The following is a 22,548-nucleotide window of genomic DNA, read 5'->3' on the forward strand; positions in this document are numbered from 1 at the left end:
GATGCAGTATGCCCAAAGAAATCAGCCTAACTCCTGGTTCAGATGTTCCATCTGTCCATTGGCTTGGGGGTGATAACCTGAGATCAGACTAACAGAAATATTAAGCATGTGCAGAAGGAATGCCAGTTTCTTTAGTTGAACTGAGTGCCTCTGTGAATGACCTCTGAAATGCCATAAAATTATAATACATCATGAAAAATACATTGTCTCAGCAGTTTCCATGGCAGTGGGTTGCAAGTGGAGTGGTACTAGGCTGCAACCTTTTGAGAAGTGGTCAATAACCACTAATATGCATGTATTACCTTGGGAGAGGGATATATCCATCAAATCCATAGCTAGATGAGACCATGGGAACTTGTGAATGAGGAGCAGCTAAAGCAATCCAGCTGATAACTGGCACAGAGTTTTAACTTTTGGCACAAACATCACAGTTGTTGAAGAATTCTGCTACTTCTTGGGATAAACTAGGCCAACAGTACATGTTCCTTACCTGGGCTAGTGTACATTTGATGCCAGGGTGTCCAGAACTAAGTGAGGTGTGTATCTATAGGAGAAGAGCAGGCCTTAGTGATAGTGTCTCATATAACTTATCCTCAAGGCAGTCATTGGGAGGCAGATCAGAAACTTGGGCTTGGATGATTTGGATAGCTATGTCCAGTTGTACAGGGGTCACAACAACACATGGAGGAATTATAGGCTTCATCATTTTTGTTCAGCAGGGGAATGCAGAAATAAAAGGCACAGGGGTAAAGCCTGGCAGGTGTTCCATGGTCCTGGGAGAGAATGGCAGCAATTCCTGTCTTGGATGCATCAATCTCTGGGGAGCAGTCAGTATGTTTCAAAATGGGTGTGGTGGTGAACTTTTGCTTTAATTCCTTAAAGGCTATTTGTGCTTCTGTAGTGCAGAACAGAGTATATTTCAGTGTTTCGAGGTTATCAGTGGTGACCCCTTGTGGGCCAATGACATAAACCAAAAATTGTACCTTTGCCTTCTGGAAATTGTGCTTCTCCAATTTTGCAAATAGCTTTTGTTGCCTCAGCCGGAGCTGGACAGCCCAGACATGCTTGATGTGTTCCTCTAAGCCAGGAGAATAGACTAAAATGTCATCAATACAGATCGCTACCCATTTCATATATTCCACATATTTCTCAATATGTCATTAAGAAAGAACTGGAATACTGAAGGGACTTGTCCCAATCAGTAAGGTATAACCAAGTATTTGTAGGGCCATTTGCAGTAAGCACCCTGCATGTCCAATTTAGAAAAAACAGTATCCTGGTGTACCTGTTCCAAAGTTGAAGGAACAAGTGGAAGAGGGACGTGAATATTTACCGTCAAAGCGTTTAAGTCTCTATAATCTAAACATGGTCTTAAACCCCTGTCTTTCTCTATTGATTGATTGAATTATTGATTGATTGGTTGACTGTTTTATTAACTGATTGACTGGTTGATTGATTACATCATCTATTGTTCCTCATGCCATATGGATGTTGCTGGTATATAAAGAAAATGGAGAGGGTGAAGAGGGTGGCCTTGCCTTGTGAAACTAACTTGAAGAATCTGAGAGCTTCAAAAGGGAAGGTAAATTAAAAACAAACAAACAAACAAATGTAAACATGATGCAGGTTTATCTTGATTGTTTGCCTTACTGTGTTTTCAAAAAAAAACAAACCACTTTTTAAGTAAATTAAAAATGTATGGGTATCATTATAAATAACACTAAATGCATAACCACACCTTCTCTCTTCAGTTCACACCCACATTTACTGGCAGCTTATGAATGCAAGGTGGTTATTGAAATGAGTGTAAAGCAGCCATCCTGACCTTCAGAGTGCTGGGAGGCACCAAGAACACTATGCAGAACAATTTAAATATGGTGCCATTAATATCAGTGCTGTGGATGACTGTGTTCAGCCCAGCAGGATGTCAAGCAAGCACAGTCGGCTGCAGGCTGTGGACTGAGCCACAGATGCCTATTTTGTCAATGAATGGAGATTTTGTAATTGGAGGGATTTTCTCAATTCATTCCTACATGACATCAGAGCAGAACACCTACACCACGATGCCACCACAGCCACACTGCGCTGGGAGGTCTGTCTGTGAGGGTGGAGTGGATCATAGACAGCATGAGACAGCACAGAGAGCATATCATTTATTTACAATCACAAAGAGAAAGAAATGAAATTGTTAGGCTACCAGTTTTTAAAGTCATGTACTATTTATTGTAAACACAAAATAAGATGTTATTTTGCCTGACCCTTTTAGGGTTTTGTCTGTTTTACTGTGTTTCCAAACAGCATGGAATTCAGGCAGCTGCGCTTCGCCCGGGCTTTGGAATTCATCATCCACGAGATCAACAACAGCACAGATCTCCTGCCGGGCATCACGTTGGGTTACCACATATACGACTCGTGCTCTGCAGTACCGATGTCAGTCAAAGTTGCGTTTCAGTTTGCAAATGGATTGGACCCCGTTTTCAACAACACCGAAGCCTGTTTAAAACCTGCAGCTGCCGCTGTATCTGCTTTTGTAGGAGAATCTTCTTCCACCCCGTCAATTGCCATGGCCAGCACACTCGGGCTTTTTGGAATTCCAGAGGTAAACATAATTAGTAGGCTACATCACATCGTTTTAAAAAAAAAATCTTGCAATTTTAAAATAAATAAATAGTTGCGTAATATTGGTTTAGAAATTATGCCACGGACCAATCATCTAATTTATCCTGTAGAGAAATGTTTTATATGTGCAGCGTTATAACAAAATCAGGATACTCAAGTATTGTTTCTTGCTGTTTTCCAACACTTTCTGAATTACAGGTGAGTCATTCTGCAACCTGCGCTTGTTTGAGCGATAAACGTCAGTTTCCTGCCTTCTATAGAACTATACCTAGTGACCAACACCAAGCGGCCGCGCTGGCGAGAATGGTGAAGTATTTCGGCTGGACATGGATTGGGGCAGTGCGCAGCGACACGGACTACGGAAACTACGGAATGGCAGCGTTCTTAAAGGCTGCGCAGGAGGAGGGGATCTGTGTGGAATACTCCGAGGCCTATTACAGGACACAACCACGCAGAAAACTGGAGAGAGTGGCAAATGTCATCCGCAGATCAACGGCCCGAGTAATAGTAGCGTTTCTTGCATCAAGCGACATGAGGTTTCTTTTGGAGGAATTGGCACGACAACCATTACCTCCGCTTCAGTGGATAGGCAGCGAGGCGTGGATCACACATCCAGAATTTCTGCGGTTTAACATGTGTGCTGGCGCAATAGGTTTTGGGAACCCCAGATCAGTTATTCCGGGTCTACGTGAGTTTCTTCTAGATCTCTCTCCAGAACGAGCCTTGAAATCGCCCCTATTAACGGAATTTTGGGAGAGCGCCTTCAGTTGTACTCTAAAAGGGCGGATGGGCGTACAGAATTGTGACGGCAGTGAGGACATCCGTACGCTACAGAACCCATACACAGACACGTCTCAGTTGCGCATCACTAATTTGGTCTACAAAGCTACATATGCAATAGCTCATGCTATCCACGCTGCAATTTGTAATAACGTGCTATGTGACAAGACCATTAAATTCACACCATGGCAGGTATAAAATTATTTCATTTAAAAACATATTACTTTAGAAGTTAAAGTTTCTAGCTTCACTAATTATCGAAATCACCAACAATATTTGTTACCAATTGTATGGAACTAATATTATTATAAATATTCTTGAAATTCTTCAAATGTACTGAAATATGTTTGATTGTGTATTCCAAAATGGGCTCTAGGTGTATGTGAGCCTGTAAAGAGGAATTTAATTATTTATGAAGTTCTATTTACCTCTGCAGATATATGACCAGCTCAAGCGAGTGAACTTCACCACAAAAAATGGTTATCAGCTCACCTTTGATTCAAATGGAGATCCGGTGGCTGTTTATGAGCTCATAAACTGGCAGTTTAAGGAAAATGGTGCTTTAGATTTTGTGCCAGTGGGCTACTATGACTCATCGAAGCCAAGAGGACAGGAGTTCAGAATGAGCAGTGCTATCAGTTGGTTGGGAGGACAGACAGAGGTACAGTATAACACACCCTGTACTGAAATGTTATAGTACATGGTCATTAAAGAATAAAGGTTCTTGCATACTAAAATATTTGTATTTGTGTTGTTCTCTAATGTCTGTATTTGTGATGTTCTCTAATGCCTTTCCCAGGTGCCAGTGTCTGTGTGCAGTGAGAGCTGTCCTCCAGGCACCAGGAAGGCTGTGCAGAAGGGAAGGCCTGTCTGCTGTTATGACTGTGTACCATGTGCAGAGGGAGAGATCAGTAACAAGACAGGTTGTGTATCATAGAGCATAATGCAGCATTAAGCTTTTCCACCTTTATTACTTGTACTAGATATTTCTTTGCACTCTTTACATGGCTGAATACATCCTTGGACTCCATTCTGCTTTTATTTAATGCTAGTAACTAAAGAATTTCAGTGTCTCCTGTAATGCAGCAGACCTTCCCAGCACAGTAGAGCATCCACCTAAGTTACCTAGAAAAATTGTAAATTAAAAAAAAATCATGCTACATGAAAACTTTCATTTCATTTGAGGTAAATTTTGTTTTAGCTGTATTTTTTTTTTTTCATATAATAGTCTGTGTCAATAAGTAATATTGCACAAATCTAAATCATGATCATGGTTTCATGATTCCCATGAGGTACTAATGTTCTCTTTAATGTAAGACATTAATAGATTTTTCTAGTTATTGGGATCTGATATGGCTTTTTTTGGTCTCAAAATGGTTTTTAATTCAATTTAGTATTTGGCACAGACATCAGAAAACTAATTCTGGTCCCCTCATGAATAAGGCAAGCACAGAATTGTCAAGGACAATTGTCAAGGGGATTGTATGAACAGCAAACATTAAGAGAAGGCAAGACACAAAAAATTGAAAAATTTTCTGTAGTCAGCACTGCATAGTGAAATCAGAGCGTGACTACAAAACTTGTGGTAGACATTGTTTCCTTCTGTAATGTGCTCTATATATGAAATAACAAGCGACCTTGTTTTAGACTTTTCTCTTTGAACGCATTCTGAATTTGCATTTCTGGTCTTTTAGACTCTTTGGATTGTCTGCATTGTCCCCCTGAGTTCTGGCCCAGTACCAAACAAGACAGCTGCCTCCCCAAGCCTGTTGAGTTCCTGTCCTGGGATGACACTCTAGCCATTATTCTGACAGTGTTCTCCATCATTGGGGTCTTCATGACCATTTGTGTGATTGCAGTCTTCTTCAAACACAGGGCATCTCCCATCATTAGAGCCAACAATTCAGAGCTGAGTTTTCTGCTTCTCTTCTCTCTGACTCTGTGTTTTCTCTGTTCACTTACTTTTGTTGGTCGGCCCTCTGAGTGGTCCTGTATGCTGCGTCACACAGCGTTCGGAATCACCTTTGTCCTCTGCATCTCCTGTGTTCTGGGGAAAACAGTAGTGGTGTTAATGGCCTTCAGGGCTACACTTCCAGGCAATAATGTCATGAAATGGTTTGGGCCTCCACAGCAGAGACTGAGTGTTCTTGTTTTCACTCTCATACAGGTCATTATTTGTGTGCTTTGGTTAAAAATGTCCCCTCCTTTTCCTTTCAAAAATCTAAAGCTCTACAAGCAAAAGATAATTCTTGAATGTGACTTAGGTTCTTCCATAGGTTTCTGGGCTGTGCTGGGTTATATAGGATTTGAGGCCTTCTTGTGTTTTGTTTTGGCTTTTCTAGCTCGGAAGTTGCCTGATAACTTTAATGAAGCAAAATTCATCACATTCAGCATGCTCATATTCTGTGCAGTTTGGATAACCTTTATTCCAGCTTATGTCAGCTCTCCTGGAAAATTCACTGTAGCTGTGGAGATATTTGCTATTCTGGCCTCAAGCTTTGGTTTGATTATTTGCATTTTTGCTCCCAAGTGTTTTATAATTGTGTTTAGACCAGAGCAGAATACCAAGAAATATCTTATGTGTAAAATTCCAACTAAAGCTCTTTGAGATGTAAAAGAAACAGCATAAAAAGGTTCATCACCTTATATAAACTTTACAGGTTATATTTAGGTTTATTTATTAGACTCAACAATAACCCTTTAAACATAAACATATTTATGTTTATATGTTGTCAAGTAAATTCTTGGCAACATATTGAGCTTTCACAAGAAGTTAGTATCAATATGTTGTATTTAAGTATTTTACTTTCTAAAACTTATAATATTTGCTCTTGTTATATTATTTTACATTTCTATGTCTATTCAGATTATGATGTGCATCTCTCTTTTTAAGAAAATTAAAAGTGTGTGTTTTTTGTTGGTACTTAGTGTGCAATATTAGAATTTGTATAATTTAATTAGATGTTTTCAGTAAAAATCCTGGACCTGATGTTATGATTATCTGATCATTTTTTATTCTTGTATTGTTTATTAAATGAGTAGCACATAGGAGTAAGCACTGGGTTTGTCAGTTTCTGCTGTTGTCCACAACAACCTGAAATTACATTTTCTACCTGTAAATAAATCTTTAGACTGTACTGCCTTTTATGTTTATATATCAGAAAATAAATTCTTGGCAACATAATCAACTTTCACACAAAGCACATTAGTGACAATATCTTGTCCTTAAGTATTTTTACATCTTTGCAAAACTGAAAATAGTTTCTCTCTTTATATTATACATTCCTATCTCAATTAACATGATTTGCATCTCTCTCTCTTTCTGAAAATAAAATGTGTTTTTTGTTGATACCTATTATTTGATATTTGAATGTGTAAAGTGCATGCGTACATTCTAATTTAATGAGTTGTTTTATGTAACATTCCCGGATCTGATTTTATCTGATCATTTATGATTATTTTATTGTTTATTAAATGAGTAACATGAGTAAACAATGGGTTTTTCAGTGTGTGCCATTGTCCTCCACAAAAACAGTTTCTTCCTGTAGATGTGCCAAGCTTATAGTGCTCTTTGATGGAGAGATACCAGTGCCACATATTTAACAGGAAGGGAAGAGAGACTGCTGCTTCTGCAGACAGATTTTATGAGAACACAAAAGCAGAAGTCACAAAGGGTGACAGTCTAAGGTCAGAGGCAGGAATATAAGTCACAGAATAATAATACATGATAGCCAGGTATGTCAGAGGCAGTCCAAAAATCTAAAATCAAAAGAATATGCAAAAGCCCTGAAACAGAATAACAGGTCAACACTAATATTAGTGCAGAATTCAAGTCACGGATGAGGAATTTTACATTCAGACAGCATAGACTCAGTCCTTAAATAGTGCAGGTATTAGGTAACTGCTGCGAGTCATGTCTAACACATGAGGCTAAGGAAGATGAGACAGTCCATGTGCAGGTACTGACTATAGTAGTTGGCAATACTTCACACTGAATGTAGGGACTGGAGGGTTTCAATAGGGAGACCAAGTGAAATTAGTGATAAAGGCAATTTCAGTAACAATGTTTACTGTGTTAATACTCCGGCAAGGAGGACCTACGGTGGTCGGAGGGGGGATTGATCACAGTACAACCCCCTCCCCCCAGAATGGGCAGAGGAACGTCAACAATCGTGGAAGGAGTGGGATTGTCAGGGTGGGCATTGTAGAAATCCCAGGTGAGCAAGGGGTACAACACGTCCCCAGTGTTGACCAAACTCCTCTCCTTGGGACCATAACCCATCCAATCTACCAGGAACTGCATCGTGCAACCTTATTACTGGGAGTCCAGTAGGGTGTTAATGTCCAGTAGGGTGTTAACCTCTATTAGGGTGTTATCCAGGTAGGCCGGTGACCCCCTTCATGTCCAAAGGCAGCTACTCACCTGAGAGCAAGTAGACAGACTGGAAGAGAATACAGGTTTTAGTAAGGACACATGGAAGGTGGGTGATATAGGTTAACGAGTTGCAAATGGTACAAAACCAAACTGATTCTATCAAGGATCTTTAATGGTCCTTTGTATCTGGGGTACAGCTTTTGGCATGAAGTTTTCAAATGGAGGTCTGTACTATACAACCACACAAACTGAGGCAGACTCCACAATGGCAATTTACCTGAATCTTCTGTCTCTGGATGGCTTTTGGGAGATGCACTTGTGCTTCTTCCCAGGTCTGCTCACTGCATCTGCACTGCGTTTTGTCCCCAGTGCGGACTTCGGAGGTTTCTCCCAGCCATGGGATAAGGTGAGTCTGGTAACCGAGAATGCACTGAATGGGAGTCAAACCAGTAGAAGAGTTTGTCAACACATTTTGTGAATCTTCTGCCTAGTGTAGGAAATGGCTGCAGTCATGTTTGAAATGGATGCAGTATGCCCAAAGAAATCAGCCTAACTCCTGGTTCAGATGTTCCATCTGTCCATTGGCTTGGGGGTGATAACCTGAGATCAGACTAACAGAAATATTAAGCATGTGCAGAAGGAATGCCAGTTTCTTTAGTTGAACTGAGTGCCTCTGTGAATGACCTCTGAAATGCCATAAAATTATAATACATCATGAAAAATACATTGTCTCAGCAGTTTCCATGGCAGTGGGTTGCAAGTGGAGTGGTACTAGGCTGCAACCTTTTGGGAAGTGGTCAATAACCACTAATATGCATGTATTACCTTGGGAGAGGGATATATCCATCAAATCCATAGCTAGATGAGACCATGGGAACTTGTGAATGAGGAGCAGCTAAAGCAATCCAGCTGATAACTGGCACAGAGTTTTAACTTTTGGCACAAACATCACAGTTGTTGAGGAATTCTGCTACTTCTTGGGATAAACTAGGCCAACAGTACATGTTCCTTACCTGGGCTAGTGTACATTTGATGCCAGGGTGTCCAGAACTAAGTGAGGTGTGTATCTATAGGAGAAGAGCAGGCCTTAGTGATAGTGTCTCATATAACTTATCCTCAAGGCAGTCATTGGGAGGCAGATCAGAAACTTGGGCTTGGATGATTTGGATAGCTATGTCCAGTTGTACAGGGGTCACAACAACACATGGAGGAATTATAGGCTTCATCATTTTTGTTCAGCAGGGGAATGCAGAAATAAAAGGCACAGGGGTAAAGCCTGGCAGGTGTTCCATGGTCCTGGGAGAGAATGGCAGCAATTCCTGTCTTGGATGCATCAATCTCTGGGGAGCAGTCAGTATGTTTCAAAATGGGTGTGGTGGTGAACTTTTGCTTTAATTCCTTAAAGGCTATTTGTGCTTCTGTAGTGCAGAACAGAGTATATTTCAGTGTTTCGAGGTTATCAGTGGTGACCCCTTGTGGGCCAATGACATAAACCAAAAATTGTACCTTTGCCTTCTGGAAATTGTGCTTCTCCAATTTTGCAAATAGCTTTTGTTGCCTCAGCCGGAGCTGGACAGCCCAGACATGCTTGATGTGTTCCTCTAAGCCAGGAGAATAGACTAAAATGTCATCAATACAGATCGCTACCCATTTCATATATTCCACATATTTCTCAATATGTCATTAAGAAAGAACTGGAATACTGAAGGGACTTGTCCCAATCAGTAAGGTATAACCAAGTATTTGTAGGGCCATTTGCAGTAAGCACCCTGCATGTCCAATTTAGAAAAAACAGTATCCTGGTGTACCTGTTCCAAAGGTGAAGGAACAAGTGGAAGAGGGACGTGAATATTTACCGTCAAAGCGTTTAAGTCTCTATAATCTAAACATGGTCTTAAACCCCTGTCTTTCTCTATTGATTGATTGAATTATTGATTGATTGGTTGACTGTTTTATTAACTGATTGACTGGTTGATTGATTACATCATCTATTGTTCCTCATGCCATATGGATGTTGCTGGTATATAAAGAAAATGGAGAGGGTGAAGAGGGTGGCCTTGCCTTGTGAAACTAACTTGAAGAATCTGAGAGCTTCAAAAGGGAAGGTAAATTAAAAACAAACAAACAAACAAATGTAAACATGATGCAGGTTTATCTTGATTGTTTGCCTTACTGTGTTTTCAAAAAAAAACAAACCACTTTTTAAGTAAATTAAAAATGTATGGGTATCATTATAAATAACACTAAATGCATAACCACACCTTCTCTCTTCAGTTCACACCCACATTTACTGGCAGCTTATGAATGCAAGGTGGTTATTGAAATGAGTGTAAAGCAGCCATCCTGACCTTCAGAGTGCTGGGAGGCACCAAGAACACTATGCAGAACAATTTAAATATGGTGCCATTAATATCAGTGCTGTGGATGACTGTGTTCAGCCCAGCAGGATGTCAAGCAAGCACAGTCGGCTGCAGGCTGTGGACTGAGCCACAGATGCCTATTTTGTCAATGAATGGAGATTTTGTAATTGGAGGGATTTTCTCAATTCATTCCTACATGACATCAGAGCAGAACACCTACACCACGATGCCACCACAGCCACACTGCGCTGGGAGGTCTGTCTGTGAGGGTGGAGTGGATCATAGACAGCATGAGACAGCACAGAGAGCATATCATTTATTTACAATCACAAAGAGAAAGAAATGAAATTGTTAGGCTACCAGTTTTTAAAGTCATGTACTATTTATTGTAAACACAAAATAAGATGTTATTTTGCCTGACCCTTTTAGGGTTTTGTCTGTTTTACTGTGTTTCCAAACAGCATGGAATTCAGGCAGCTGCGCTTCGCCCGGGCTTTGGAATTCATCATCCACGAGATCAACAACAGCACAGATCTCCTGCCGGGCATCACGTTGGGTTACCACATATACGACTCGTGCTCTGCAGTACCGATGTCAGTCAAAGTTGCGTTTCAGTTTGCAAATGGATTGGACCCCGTTTTCAACAACACCGAAGCCTGTTTAAAACCTGCAGCTGCCGCTGTATCTGCTTTTGTAGGAGAATCTTCTTCCACCCCGTCAATTGCCATGGCCAGCACACTCGGGCTTTTTGGAATTCCAGAGGTAAACATAATTAGTAGGCTACATCACATCGTTTTAAAAAAAAAATCTTGCAATTTTAAAATAAATAAATAGTTGCGTAATATTGGTTTAGAAATTATGCCACGGACCAATCATCTAATTTATCCTGTAGAGAAATGTTTTATATGTGCAGCGTTATAACAAAATCAGGATACTCAAGTATTGTTTCTTGCTGTTTTCCAACACTTTCTGAATTACAGGTGAGTCATTCTGCAACCTGCGCTTGTTTGAGCGATAAACGTCAGTTTCCTGCCTTCTATAGAACTATACCTAGTGACCAACACCAAGCGGCCGCGCTGGCGAGAATGGTGAAGTATTTCGGCTGGACATGGATTGGGGCAGTGCGCAGCGACACGGACTACGGAAACTACGGAATGGCAGCGTTCTTAAAGGCTGCGCAGGAGGAGGGGATCTGTGTGGAATACTCCGAGGCCTATTACAGGACACAACCACGCAGAAAACTGGAGAGAGTGGCAAATGTCATCCGCAGATCAACGGCCCGAGTAATAGTAGCGTTTCTTGCATCAAGCGACATGAGGTTTCTTTTGGAGGAATTGGCACGACAACCATTACCTCCGCTTCAGTGGATAGGCAGCGAGGCGTGGATCACACATCCAGAATTTCTGCGGTTTAACATGTGTGCTGGCGCAATAGGTTTTGGGAACCCCAGATCAGTTATTCCGGGTCTACGTGAGTTTCTTCTAGATCTCTCTCCAGAACGAGCCTTGAAATCGCCCCTATTAACGGAATTTTGGGAGAGCGCCTTCAGTTGTACTCTAAAAGGGCGGATGGGCGTACAGAATTGTGACGGCAGTGAGGACATCCGTACGCTACAGAACCCATACACAGACACGTCTCAGTTGCGCATCACTAATTTGGTCTACAAAGCTACATATGCAATAGCTCATGCTATCCACGCTGCAATTTGTAATAACGTGCTATGTGACAAGACCATTAAATTCACACCATGGCAGGTATAAAATTATTTCATTTAAAAACATATTACTTTAGAAGTTAAAGTTTCTAGCTTCACTAATTATCGAAATCACCAACAATATTTGTTACCAATTGTATGGAACTAATATTATTATAAATATTCTTGAAATTCTTCAAATGTACTGAAATATGTTTGATTGTGTATTCCAAAATGGGCTCTAGGTGTATGTGAGCCTGTAAAGAGGAATTTAATTATTTATGAAGTTCTATTTACCTCTGCAGATATATGACCAGCTCAAGAGAGTGAACTTCACCACAAAAAATGGTTATCAGCTCACCTTTGATTCAAATGGAGATCCGGTGGCTGTTTATGAGCTCATAAACTGGCAGTTTAAGGAAAATGGTGCTTTAGATTTTGTGCCAGTGGGCTACTATGACTCATCGAAGCCAAGAGGACAGGAGTTCAGAATGAGCAGTGCTATCAGTTGGTTGGGAGGACAGACAGAGGTACAGTATAACACACCCTGTACTGAAATGTTATAGTACATGGTCATTAAAGAATAAAGGTTCTTGCATACTAAAATATTTGTATTTGTGTTGTTCTCTAATGTCTGTATTTGTGATGTTCTCTAATGCCTTTCCCAGGTGCCAGTGTCTGTGTGCAGTGAGAGCTGTCCTCCAGGCACCAGGAAGGCTGTGCAGAAGGGAAGGCCTGTCTGCTGCTATGACTGTGTACCATGTGCAGAGGGAGAGATCAGTAACAAGACAGGTTGTGTATCATAGAGCATAATGCAGCATTAAGCTTTTCCACCTTTATTACTTGTACTAGATATTTCTTTGCACTCTTTACATGGCTGAACACATCCTTGGACTCCATTCTGCTTTTATTTAATGCTAGTAACTAAAGAATTTCAGTGTCTCCTGTAATGCAGCAGACCTTCCCAGCACAGTAGAGCATCCACCTAAGTTACCTAGAAAAATTGTAAATTAAAAAAAAATCATGCTACATGAAAACTTTCATTTCATTTGAGGTAAATTTTGTTTTAGCTGTATTTTTTTTTTTTCATATAATAGTCTGTGTCAATAAGTAATATTGCACAAATCTAAATCATGATCATGGTTTCATGATTCCCATGAGGTACTAATGTTCTCTTTAATGTAAGACATTAATAGATTTTTCTGGTTATTGGGATCTGATATGGCTTTTTTTGGTCTCAAAATGGTTTTAATTCAATTTAGTATTTGGCACAGACATCAGAAAACTAATTCTGGTCCCCTCATGAATAAGGCAAGCACAGAATTGTCAAGGACAATTGTCAAGGGGATTGTATGAACAGCAAACATTAAGAGAAGGCAAGACACAAAAAATTGAAAAATTTTCTGTAGTCAGCACTGCATAGTGAAATCAGAGCGTGACTACAAAACTTGTGGTAGACATTGTTTCCTTCTGTAATGTGCTCTATATATGAAATAACAAGCGACCTTGTTTTAGACTTTTCTCTTTGAATGCATTCTGAATTTGCATTTCTGGTCTTTTAGACTCTTTGGATTGTCTGCATTGTCCCCCTGAGTTCTGGCCCAGTACCAAACAAGACAGCTGCCTCCCCAAGCCTGTTGAGTTCCTGTCCTGGGATGACACTCTAGCCATTATTCTGACAGTGTTCTCCATCATTGGGGTCTTCATGACCATTTGTGTGATTGCAGTCTTCTTCAAACACAGGGCATCTCCCATCGTTAGAGCCAACAATTCAGAGCTGAGTTTTCTGCTTCTCTTCTCTCTGACTCTGTGTTTTCTCTGTTCACTTACTTTTGTTGGTCGGCCCTCTGAGTGGTCCTGTATGCTGCGTCACACAGCGTTCGGAATCACCTTTGTCCTCTGCATCTCCTGTGTTCTGGGGAAAACAGTAGTGGTGTTAATGGCCTTCAGGGCTACACTTCCAGGCAATAATGTCATGAAATGGTTTGGGCCTCCACAGCAGAGACTGAGTGTTCTTGTTTTCACTCTCATACAGGTCATTATTTGTGTGCTTTGGTTAAAAATGTCCCCTCCTTTTCCTTTCAAAAATCTAAAGCTCTACAAGCAAAAGATAATTCTTGAATGTGACTTAGGTTCTTCCATAGGTTTCTGGGCTGTGCTGGGTTATATAGGATTTGAGGCCATCTTGTGTTTTGTTTTGGCTTTTCTAGCTCGGAAGTTGCCTGATAACTTTAATGAAGCAAAATTCATCACATTCAGCATGCTCATATTCTGTGCAGTTTGGATCACCTTTATTCCAGCTTATGTCAGCTCTCCTGGAAAATTCACTGTAGCTGTGGAGATATTTGCTATTCTGGCCTCAAGCTTTGGTTTGATTATTTGCATTTTTGCTCCCAAGTGTTTTATAATTGTGTTTAGACCAGAGCAGAATACCAAGAAATATCTTATGTGTAAAATTCCAACTAAAGCTCTTTGAGATGTAAAAGAAACAGCATAAAAAGGTTCATCACCTTATATAAACTTTACAGGTTATATTTAGGTTTATTTATTAGACTCAACAATAACCCTTTAAACATAAACATATTTATGTTTATATGTTGTCAAGTAAATTCTTGGCAACATATTGAGCTTTCACAAGAAGTTAGTATCAATATGTTGTATTTAAGTATTTTACTTTCTAAAACTTATAATATTTGCTCTTGTTATATTATTTTACATTTCTATGTCTATTCAGATTATGATGTGCATCTCTCTTTTTAAGAAAATTAAAAGTGTGTGTTTTTTGTTGGTACTTAGTGTGCAATATTAGAATTTGTATAATTTAATTAGATGTTTTCAGTAAAAATCCTGGACCTGATGTTATGATTATCTGATCATTTTTTATTCTTGTATTGTTTATTAAATGAGTAGCACATAGGAGTAAGCACTGGGTTTGTCAGTTTCTGCTGTTGTCCACAACAACCTGAAATTACATTTTCTACCTGTAAATAAATCTTTAGACTGTACTGCCTTTTATGTTTATATATCAGAAAATAAATTCTTGGCAACATAATCAACTTTCACACAAAGCACATTAGTGACAATATCTTGTCCTTAAGTATTTTTACATCTTTGCAAAACTGAAAATAGTTTCTCTCTTTATATTATACATTCCTATCTCAATTAACATGATTTGCATCTCTCTCTCTTTCTGAAAATAAAATGTGTTTTTTGTTGATACCTATTATTTGATATTTGAATGTGTAAAGTGCATGCGTACATTCTAATTTAATGAGTTGTTTTATGTAACATTCCCGGATCTGATTTTATCTGATCATTTATGATTATTTTATTGTTTATTAAATGAGTAACATGAGTAAACAATGGGTTTTTCAGTGTGTGCCATTGTCCTCCACAAAAACAGTTTCTTCCTGTAGATGTGCCAAGCTTATAGTGCTCTTTGATGGAGAGATACCAGTGCCACATATTTAACAGGAAGGGAAGAGAGACTGCTGCTTCTGCAGACAGATTTTATGAGAACACAAAAGCAGAAGTCACAAAGGGTGACAGTCTAAGGTCAGAGGCAGGAATATAAGTCACAGAATAATAATACATGATAGCCAGGTATGTCAGAGGCAGTCCAAAAATCTAAAATCAAAAGAATATGCAAAAGCCCTGAAACAGAATAACAGGTCAACACTAATATTAGTGCAGAATTCAAGTCACGGATGAGGAATTTTACATTCAGACAGCATAGACTCAGTCCTTAAATAGTGCAGGTATTAGGTAACTGCTGCGAGTCATGTCTAACACATGAGGCTAAGGAAGATGAGACAGTCCATGTGCAGGTACTGACTATAGTAGTTGGCAATACTTCACACTGAATGTAGGGACTGGAGGGTTTCAATAGGGAGACCAAGTGAAATTAGTGATAAAGGCAATTTCAGTAACAATGTTTACTGTGTTAATACTCCGGCAAGGAGGACCTACGGTGGTCGGAGGGGGGATTGATCACAGTACAACCCCCTCCCCCCAGAATGGGCAGAGGAACGTCAACAATCGTGGAAGGAGTGGGATTGTCAGGGTGGGCATTGTAGAAATCCCAGGTGAGCAAGGGGTACAACACGTCCCCAGTGTTGACCAAACTCCTCTCCTTGGGACCATAACCCATCCAATCTACCAGGAACTGCATCGTGCAACCTTATCACTGGGAGTCCAGTAGGGTGTTAATGTCCAGTAGGGTGTTAACCTCTATTAGGGTGTTATCCAGGTAGGCCGGTGACCCCCTTCATGTCCAAAGGCAGCTACTCACCTGAGAGCAAGTAGACAGACTGGAAGAGAATACAGGTTTTAGTAAGGACACATGGAAGGTGGGTGATATAGGGTAACGAGTTGCAAATGGTACAAAACCAAACTGATTCTATCAAGGATCTTTAATGGTCCTTTGTATCTGGGGTACAGCTTTTGGCATGAAGTTTTCAAATGGAGGTCTGTACTATACAACCACACAAACTGAGGCAGACTCCACAATGGCAATTTACCTGAATCTTCTGTCTCTGGATGGCTTTTGGGAGATGCACTTGTGCTTCTTCCCAGGTCTGCTCACTGCATCTGCACTGCGTTTTGTCCCCAGTGCGGACTTCGGAGGTTTCTCCCAGCCATGGGATAAGGTGAGTCTGGTAACCGAGAATGCACTGAATGGGAGTCAAACCAGTAGAAGAGTTTGTCAACACATTTTGTGCATCTTCTGCCTAGTGTAGGAAATGGCTGCAGTCATGTTTGAAATGGATGCAGTATGCCCAAAGAAATCAGCCTAACTCCTGGTTCAGATGTTCCATCTGTCCATTGGCTTGGGGGTGATAACCTGAGATCAGACTAACAGAAATATTAAGCATGTGCAGAAGGAATGCCAGTTTCTTTAGTTGAACTGAGTGCCTCTGTGAATGACCTCTGAAATGCCATAAAATTATAATACATCATGAAAAATACATTGTCTCAGCAGTTTCCATGGCAGTGGGTTGCAAGTGGAGTGGTACTAGGCTGCAACCTTTTGAGAAGTGGTCAATAACCACTAATATGCATGTATTACCTTGGGAGAGGGATATATCCATCAAATCCATAGCTAGATGAGACCATGGGAACTTGTGAATGAGGAGCAGCTAAAGCAATCCAGCTGATAACTGGCACAGAGTTTTAACTTTTGGCACAAACATCACAGTTGTTGAGGAATTCTGCTACTTCTTGGGATAAACTAGGCCAACAGTACATGTTCCTTACCTGGGCTAGTGTACATTTGATGCCAGGGTGTCCAGAACTAAGTGAGGTGTGTATCTATAGGAGAAGAGCAGGCCTTAGTGATAGTGTCTCATATAACTTATCCTCAAGGCAGTCATTGGGAGGCAGATCAGAAACTTGGGCTTGGATGATTTGGATAGCTATGTCCAGTTGTACAGGGGTCACAACAACACATGGAGGAATTATAGGCTTCATCATTTTTGTTCAGCAGGGGAATGCAGAAATAAAAGGCACAGGGGTAAAGCCTGGCAGGTGTTCCATGGTCCTGGGAGAGAATGGCAGCAATTCCTGTCTTGGATGCATCAATCTCTGGGGAGCAGTCAGTATGTTTCAAAATGGGTGTGGTGGTGAACTTTTGCTTTAATTCCTTAAAGGCTATTTGTGCTTCTGTAGTGCAGAACAGAGTATATTTCAGTGTTTCGAGGTTATCAGTGGTGACCCCTTGTGGGCCAATGACATAAACCAAAAATTGTACCTTTGCCTTCTGGAAATTGTGCTTCTCCAATTTTGCAAATAGCTTTTGTTGCCTCAGCCGGAGCTGGACAGCCCAGACATGCTTGATGTGTTCCTCTAAGCCAGGAGAATAGACTAAAATGTCATCAATACAGATCGCTACCCATTTCATATATTCCACATATTTCTCAATATGTCATTAAGAAAGAACTGGAATACTGAAGGGACTTGTCCCAATCAGTAAGGTATAACCAAGTATTTGTAGGGCCATTTGCAGTAAGCACCCTGCATGTCCAATTTAGAAAAAACAGTATCCTGGTTTAGCTGTTCCAAAGGTGAAGGAACAAGTGGAAGAGGGACGTGAATATTTACCATCAAAGCGTTTAAGTCTCTATAATTTTAACATGGTCTTAAACCCCTGTCTTTCTCTATTGATTGATTGAATTATTGATTGATTGGTTGACTGTTTTATTAACTGATTGACTGGTTGATTGATTACATCATCTATTGTTCCTCATGCCATATGGATGTTGCTGGTATATAAAGAAAATGGAGAGGGTGAAGAGGGTGGCCTTGCCTTGTGAAACTAACTTGAAGAATCTGAGAGCTTCAAAAGGGAAGGTAAATTAAAAACAAACAAACAAACAAATGTAAACATGTTGCAGGTTTATCTTGATTGTTTGCCTTACTGTGTTTTCAATAAAAAAAATTACACTTTTTAAGTAAATTAAAAATGTATGGGTATCATTATAAATAACACTGAATGCATAACCACACCTTCTCTCTTCAGTTCACACCCACATTTACTGGCAGCTTATGAATGCAAGGTGGTTATTTAAATGAGTGTAAAGCAGTCACCCTGACCTTTAGAGTGCTGGGAGGCACCAAGAACACTATGCAGAATAATTTAAATATGGTACCATTAATATCAGTGCTGTGGATGACTGTGTTCAGCCCTGCAGGATGTAAAGCAAGCACAGTCGGCTGCAGGCTGTGCACTGAGCCACAGATGCCTATTTTGTCAATGAATGGAGATTTTGTAATTGGAGGGATTTTCTCTATTCACCCATACATGACATCAGAGCAGAACACCTACACCACGATGCCACCACAGCCATCGTGCGCTGGGAGGTCTGTCTGTGAGGGTGGAGTGGATCATAGACAGCATGAGACAGCACAGAGAGCATATCATTTATTTACAATCACAAAGAGAAATAAGAAATGAAATTGTTAGGCTACCAGTTTTTCAAGCCATGTACTATTTATTATAAACTCAAAATAAAATGTTATTTTGCCTGACCCTTTCAGGATTTTGTCTGTTTTACTCTTTCCAAACAGCATAGAATTCAGGCAGCTGCGCTTCGCCCGGGCCTTGGAATTCATCATCCACGAGATCAACAACAGCACAGATCTCCTGCCGGGCATCACGTTAGGCTACAATATATACGACTCGTGCTCTGCAGTATCGATGTCAGTCAAAGTTGCGTTTCAGTTTGCAAATGGATTGAACCCCGTTTTCGACAACACCGAAGCCTGTTTAAAACCTGCAGCTGCCGCTGTATCTGCTTTCGTAGGAGAATCTTCTTCCACCCCGTCAATTGCAATGGCCAGCACACTCGGTCTTTTTGGAATTCCAGAGGTAATCATAATTAGTAGGCTACATCACATCGTTTCAAAAAAATATTGCTGTTTTTAAAGAAATAAATAGTTGCTTAACAATTATTTAGAAATTATGCCAGAGACCAATAATTTAATTTAAGACCTGTAGAGAAATGTTTTTACATGAGCAGCAACTAAATCAGGATACGCAGCTAACGTTTTTTGTTCTTTTCCAACACTCACTGAATTACAGGTGAGTCATTCTGCAACCTGCGCTTGTTTGAGCGATAAACGTCAGTTTCCTGCCTTCTATAGAACTATACCTAGTGACCAACACCAAGCGGCCGCGCTGGCGAGAATGGTGAAGTATTTCGGCTGGACATGGATTGGGGCAGTGCGCAGCGACACGGACTACGGAAACTACGGAATGGCAGCGTTCTTAAAGGCTGCGCAGGAGGAGGGGATCTGTGTGGAGTACTCCGAGGCCTACTCCAGGACACAATCGCGTAGTAAACTGGAGAGAGTGGCAAATGTCATCCGCAGATCAACAGCCCGATTAATAGTAGCGTTTCTTGCATATGGCGACATGAAGATTCTCTTAGAGGAACTGGCACGACAACCATTACCTCCACTTCAGTGGATAGGCAGCGAGGCGTGGATCACACATCCAGATTTTCTGCGATTTAACATGTGTGCTGGTGCAATAGGCTTTGGAATCCCCAGATCAGTTATTCCGGGTCTTCATGAATTTCTTCTAGATCTCTCTCCAGAACAAGCCTTGAAATCGCCCCTATTAACGGAATTTTGGGAGAGCGCGTTCAGCTGTAGTCTAAAAGGGAGGACAGATGTGCGAGAATGTGACGGCAGTGAGGACATCCGTACGCTACAGAACCCATACACAGACACGTCTCAGTTGCGCGTCACTAATTTGGTCTACGAAGCAACATATGCCATAGCGCATGCTATCCACGCTGTTATTTGTAATAACATGCAATGTAACAAGACCATTCGATTCACACCATGGCAGGTATAAAAACATCTTAGTTTATAAATTAAAGTCTCTAGCTTGAGTAATTATTGAAATGACCAACAGTATTTGTTACAAATAGTACAGAACCAATATTATTATAAATATTCTTGAAATACTTGAAAGGCACTGAAAAATGTTTGCTTATGAATCTGAGTCTGTAGAGAGGTATTCAATAATCTATGAATTTGTATTTGCCTCCGCAGATATATGAACAACTTAAGAGAGTGAACTTCACCACAAAGAATGGTTATCAAGTCAACTTTGATTCTAAAGGGGATCCTGCAGCTCTCTATGAGCTCATAAACTGGCAGTTTAAGGAAGATGGTGCTTTAGATTTCGTTTCAGTGGGCTACTATGACTCATCCAAACCAAGAGGAGAGGAGTTCAACATGAGCAGTGCTATCAGCTGGGTGGGAGGACAGACAGAGGTACAGTATAACACACCCCGTACTCAAATGTTATAATAGGGAATACACTAAACTGCAGTACATGGTCATTATTTGTGTTGTTTTCAAATATCTTTCCCAGGTGCCAGTGTCTGTGTGCAGTGAGAGCTGTCCTCCAGGCACCAGGAAGGCTGTGCAGAAGGGAAAGCCTGTCTGCTGCTATGATTGTATACCATGTGCAGAGGGAGAGATCAGTAACAAGACAGGTTGTGTATCATAGAGCATAATGCAGCATTAAGCTTTTCCACCTTTATTACTTTTACTAGATATTTGTTTGCACTCTTTACATGACAGAAAACATCCTAGAACTCCATTCTACTTTTATTTAATGCTAGTAAAGATTTTCAGTATATCCTGTAATGCAGCAGACCATCCCAGCATAGTATAGCATCCACCTAAGTTACTTAGACAAATTGTAAATTAAAAAAAATCATGATACATGAAAACTTTCATTTCTTTTAATTTTTTTTGTAGCTGTATAGTTTTTCCATATAATAGTCTGTCAAAAAGTAATATTGCACAAATCTGAATCTAATAAAAAAAAAATCTAACTAGAGACCTAGAAAAACATAGGTTACAGTAGCAAAGAAAAACCTTCTGTACTTGTACAATGAAGAAACCAAGACTTATATGAGAAACCCATCCAAGTCTAGGTGAATTTACAGTCAGAGATACAGTGCTTTTACTAGAGCCACTCATAGTCTGGTTTCAGGATTCCACTGTGCTACTAATGTGCTCTTTAATGTAAGGCATTAATAGATTTTTTTAGAGTTATTGAGTTCTGATATGGCTTTTTGGTTTCAAAAATGTTTTTTAATTCAATTTAGTATTTGACACAGACATCAGAAATCTAATTCTGGTCCCCTCATGAATAAGGCAAGCACAGAATTGTCAATACTAATTTTTTTTCATTCTGTAATGTGCTCTATATATGAAATAACAAGATACTTTGTTTTAGACTTCCCTCTTTGAACGCATTCTGACTTTGTATTTCTGATCTTTTAGACTCTTTGGATTGTTTGCATTGCCCCCCTGAGTTCTGGCCCAATACCAAACAAGATAGCTGCCTCCTCAAGCCTGTTGAGTTCCTCTCCTGGGATGACACTCTAGCCATCATTCTGACAGTGTTCGCCCTCACTGGGGTCTTCATGACCATTTGTGTGATTGCTGTCTTCTACAAACACAGGGCATCTCCCATTGTTAGAGCCAACAATTCAGAGCTGAGTTTCCTGCTTCTTTTCTCTCTGACTCTGTGTTTTCTCTGTTCACTTACTTTCATTGGTCAGCCCTCTGAGTGGTCCTGTATACTGCGTCACACAGCATTTGGGATCATCTTCGTCCTCTGCATCTCCTGTGTTCTGGGGAAAACAGTAGTGGTGTTAATGGCCTTCAGCGCTACACTTCCAGGCAATAATGTCATGAAATGGTTTGGGCCTCCACAGCAGAGACTGAGTGTTCTTGTTTTCACTCTCATACAGGTCATTATTTGTGTGCTTTGGTTAAAAATGTCCCCTCCTTTTCCTTTCAAAAACCTAAAACTCTACAAGCAAAAGATAATTCTTGAATGTGACTTAGGTTCTTCCATAGGTTTCTGGGCTGTGCTGGGTTATATAGGATTTGAGGCCTTCTTGTGTTTTGTTTTGGCTTTTCTAGCACGGAAGTTGCCTGATAACTTTAATGAAGCGAAATTCATCACATTCAGCATGCTTATATTCTGTGCAGTTTGGATCACCTTTATTCCAGCTTATGTCAGCTCTCCTGGAAAATTCACTGTAGCTGTGGAGATATTTGCTATTCTGACCTCAAGCTTTGGTTTGATTATTTGCATTTTTGCTCCCAAGTGTTTTATAATTGTGTTTAGACCAAAGCAAAATACCAAGAAACACCTTATGTGTAAAATTCCCTCTAAAGCTTTTTGA

At 40.3% G+C, this 22,548-nt stretch overlaps 3 protein-coding genes across 3 annotated transcripts; all 3 read left to right on the forward strand.

Annotated features, from left to right (window-relative positions):
- Positions 1-1,901: 1,901 nt before the first annotated feature.
- On the forward strand, positions 1,902-6,054 carry LOC118241212 (extracellular calcium-sensing receptor-like). The gene is made up of 6 exons (XM_035525416.1): positions 1,902-2,092; positions 2,299-2,599; positions 2,818-3,591; positions 3,836-4,060; positions 4,199-4,322; positions 5,094-6,054. Exons 1-6 carry the CDS (start codon positions 1,902-1,904, stop codon positions 6,005-6,007), a joined length of 2,529 nt encoding a protein of 842 aa, XP_035381309.1. The 3' UTR covers positions 6,008-6,054.
- A 4,144-nt stretch (positions 6,055-10,198) lies between these two features.
- LOC118241213 (extracellular calcium-sensing receptor-like) lies at positions 10,199-14,350 on the forward strand. Its single transcript, XM_035525418.1, has 6 exons — positions 10,199-10,389; positions 10,596-10,896; positions 11,115-11,888; positions 12,133-12,357; positions 12,496-12,619; positions 13,390-14,350. Exons 1-6 carry the CDS (start codon positions 10,199-10,201, stop codon positions 14,301-14,303), a joined length of 2,529 nt encoding a protein of 842 aa, XP_035381311.1. The 3' UTR covers positions 14,304-14,350.
- Positions 14,351-18,494: 4,144 nt separating this feature from the next.
- Positions 18,495-22,548, forward strand: LOC113589738 (extracellular calcium-sensing receptor-like). The gene is made up of 6 exons (XM_027029527.2): positions 18,495-18,685; positions 18,893-19,193; positions 19,407-20,180; positions 20,387-20,611; positions 20,712-20,835; positions 21,635-22,548. The coding sequence occupies exons 1-6, from the start codon at positions 18,495-18,497 to the stop codon at positions 22,546-22,548; spliced, it is 2,529 nt and encodes an 842-aa protein (XP_026885328.2).

Source organism: Electrophorus electricus, chromosome 4, assembly GCF_013358815.1.
Source record: "Electrophorus electricus isolate fEleEle1 chromosome 4, fEleEle1.pri, whole genome shotgun sequence".
NCBI classification, from domain to species: domain Eukaryota; kingdom Metazoa; phylum Chordata; class Actinopteri; order Gymnotiformes; family Gymnotidae; genus Electrophorus; species Electrophorus electricus.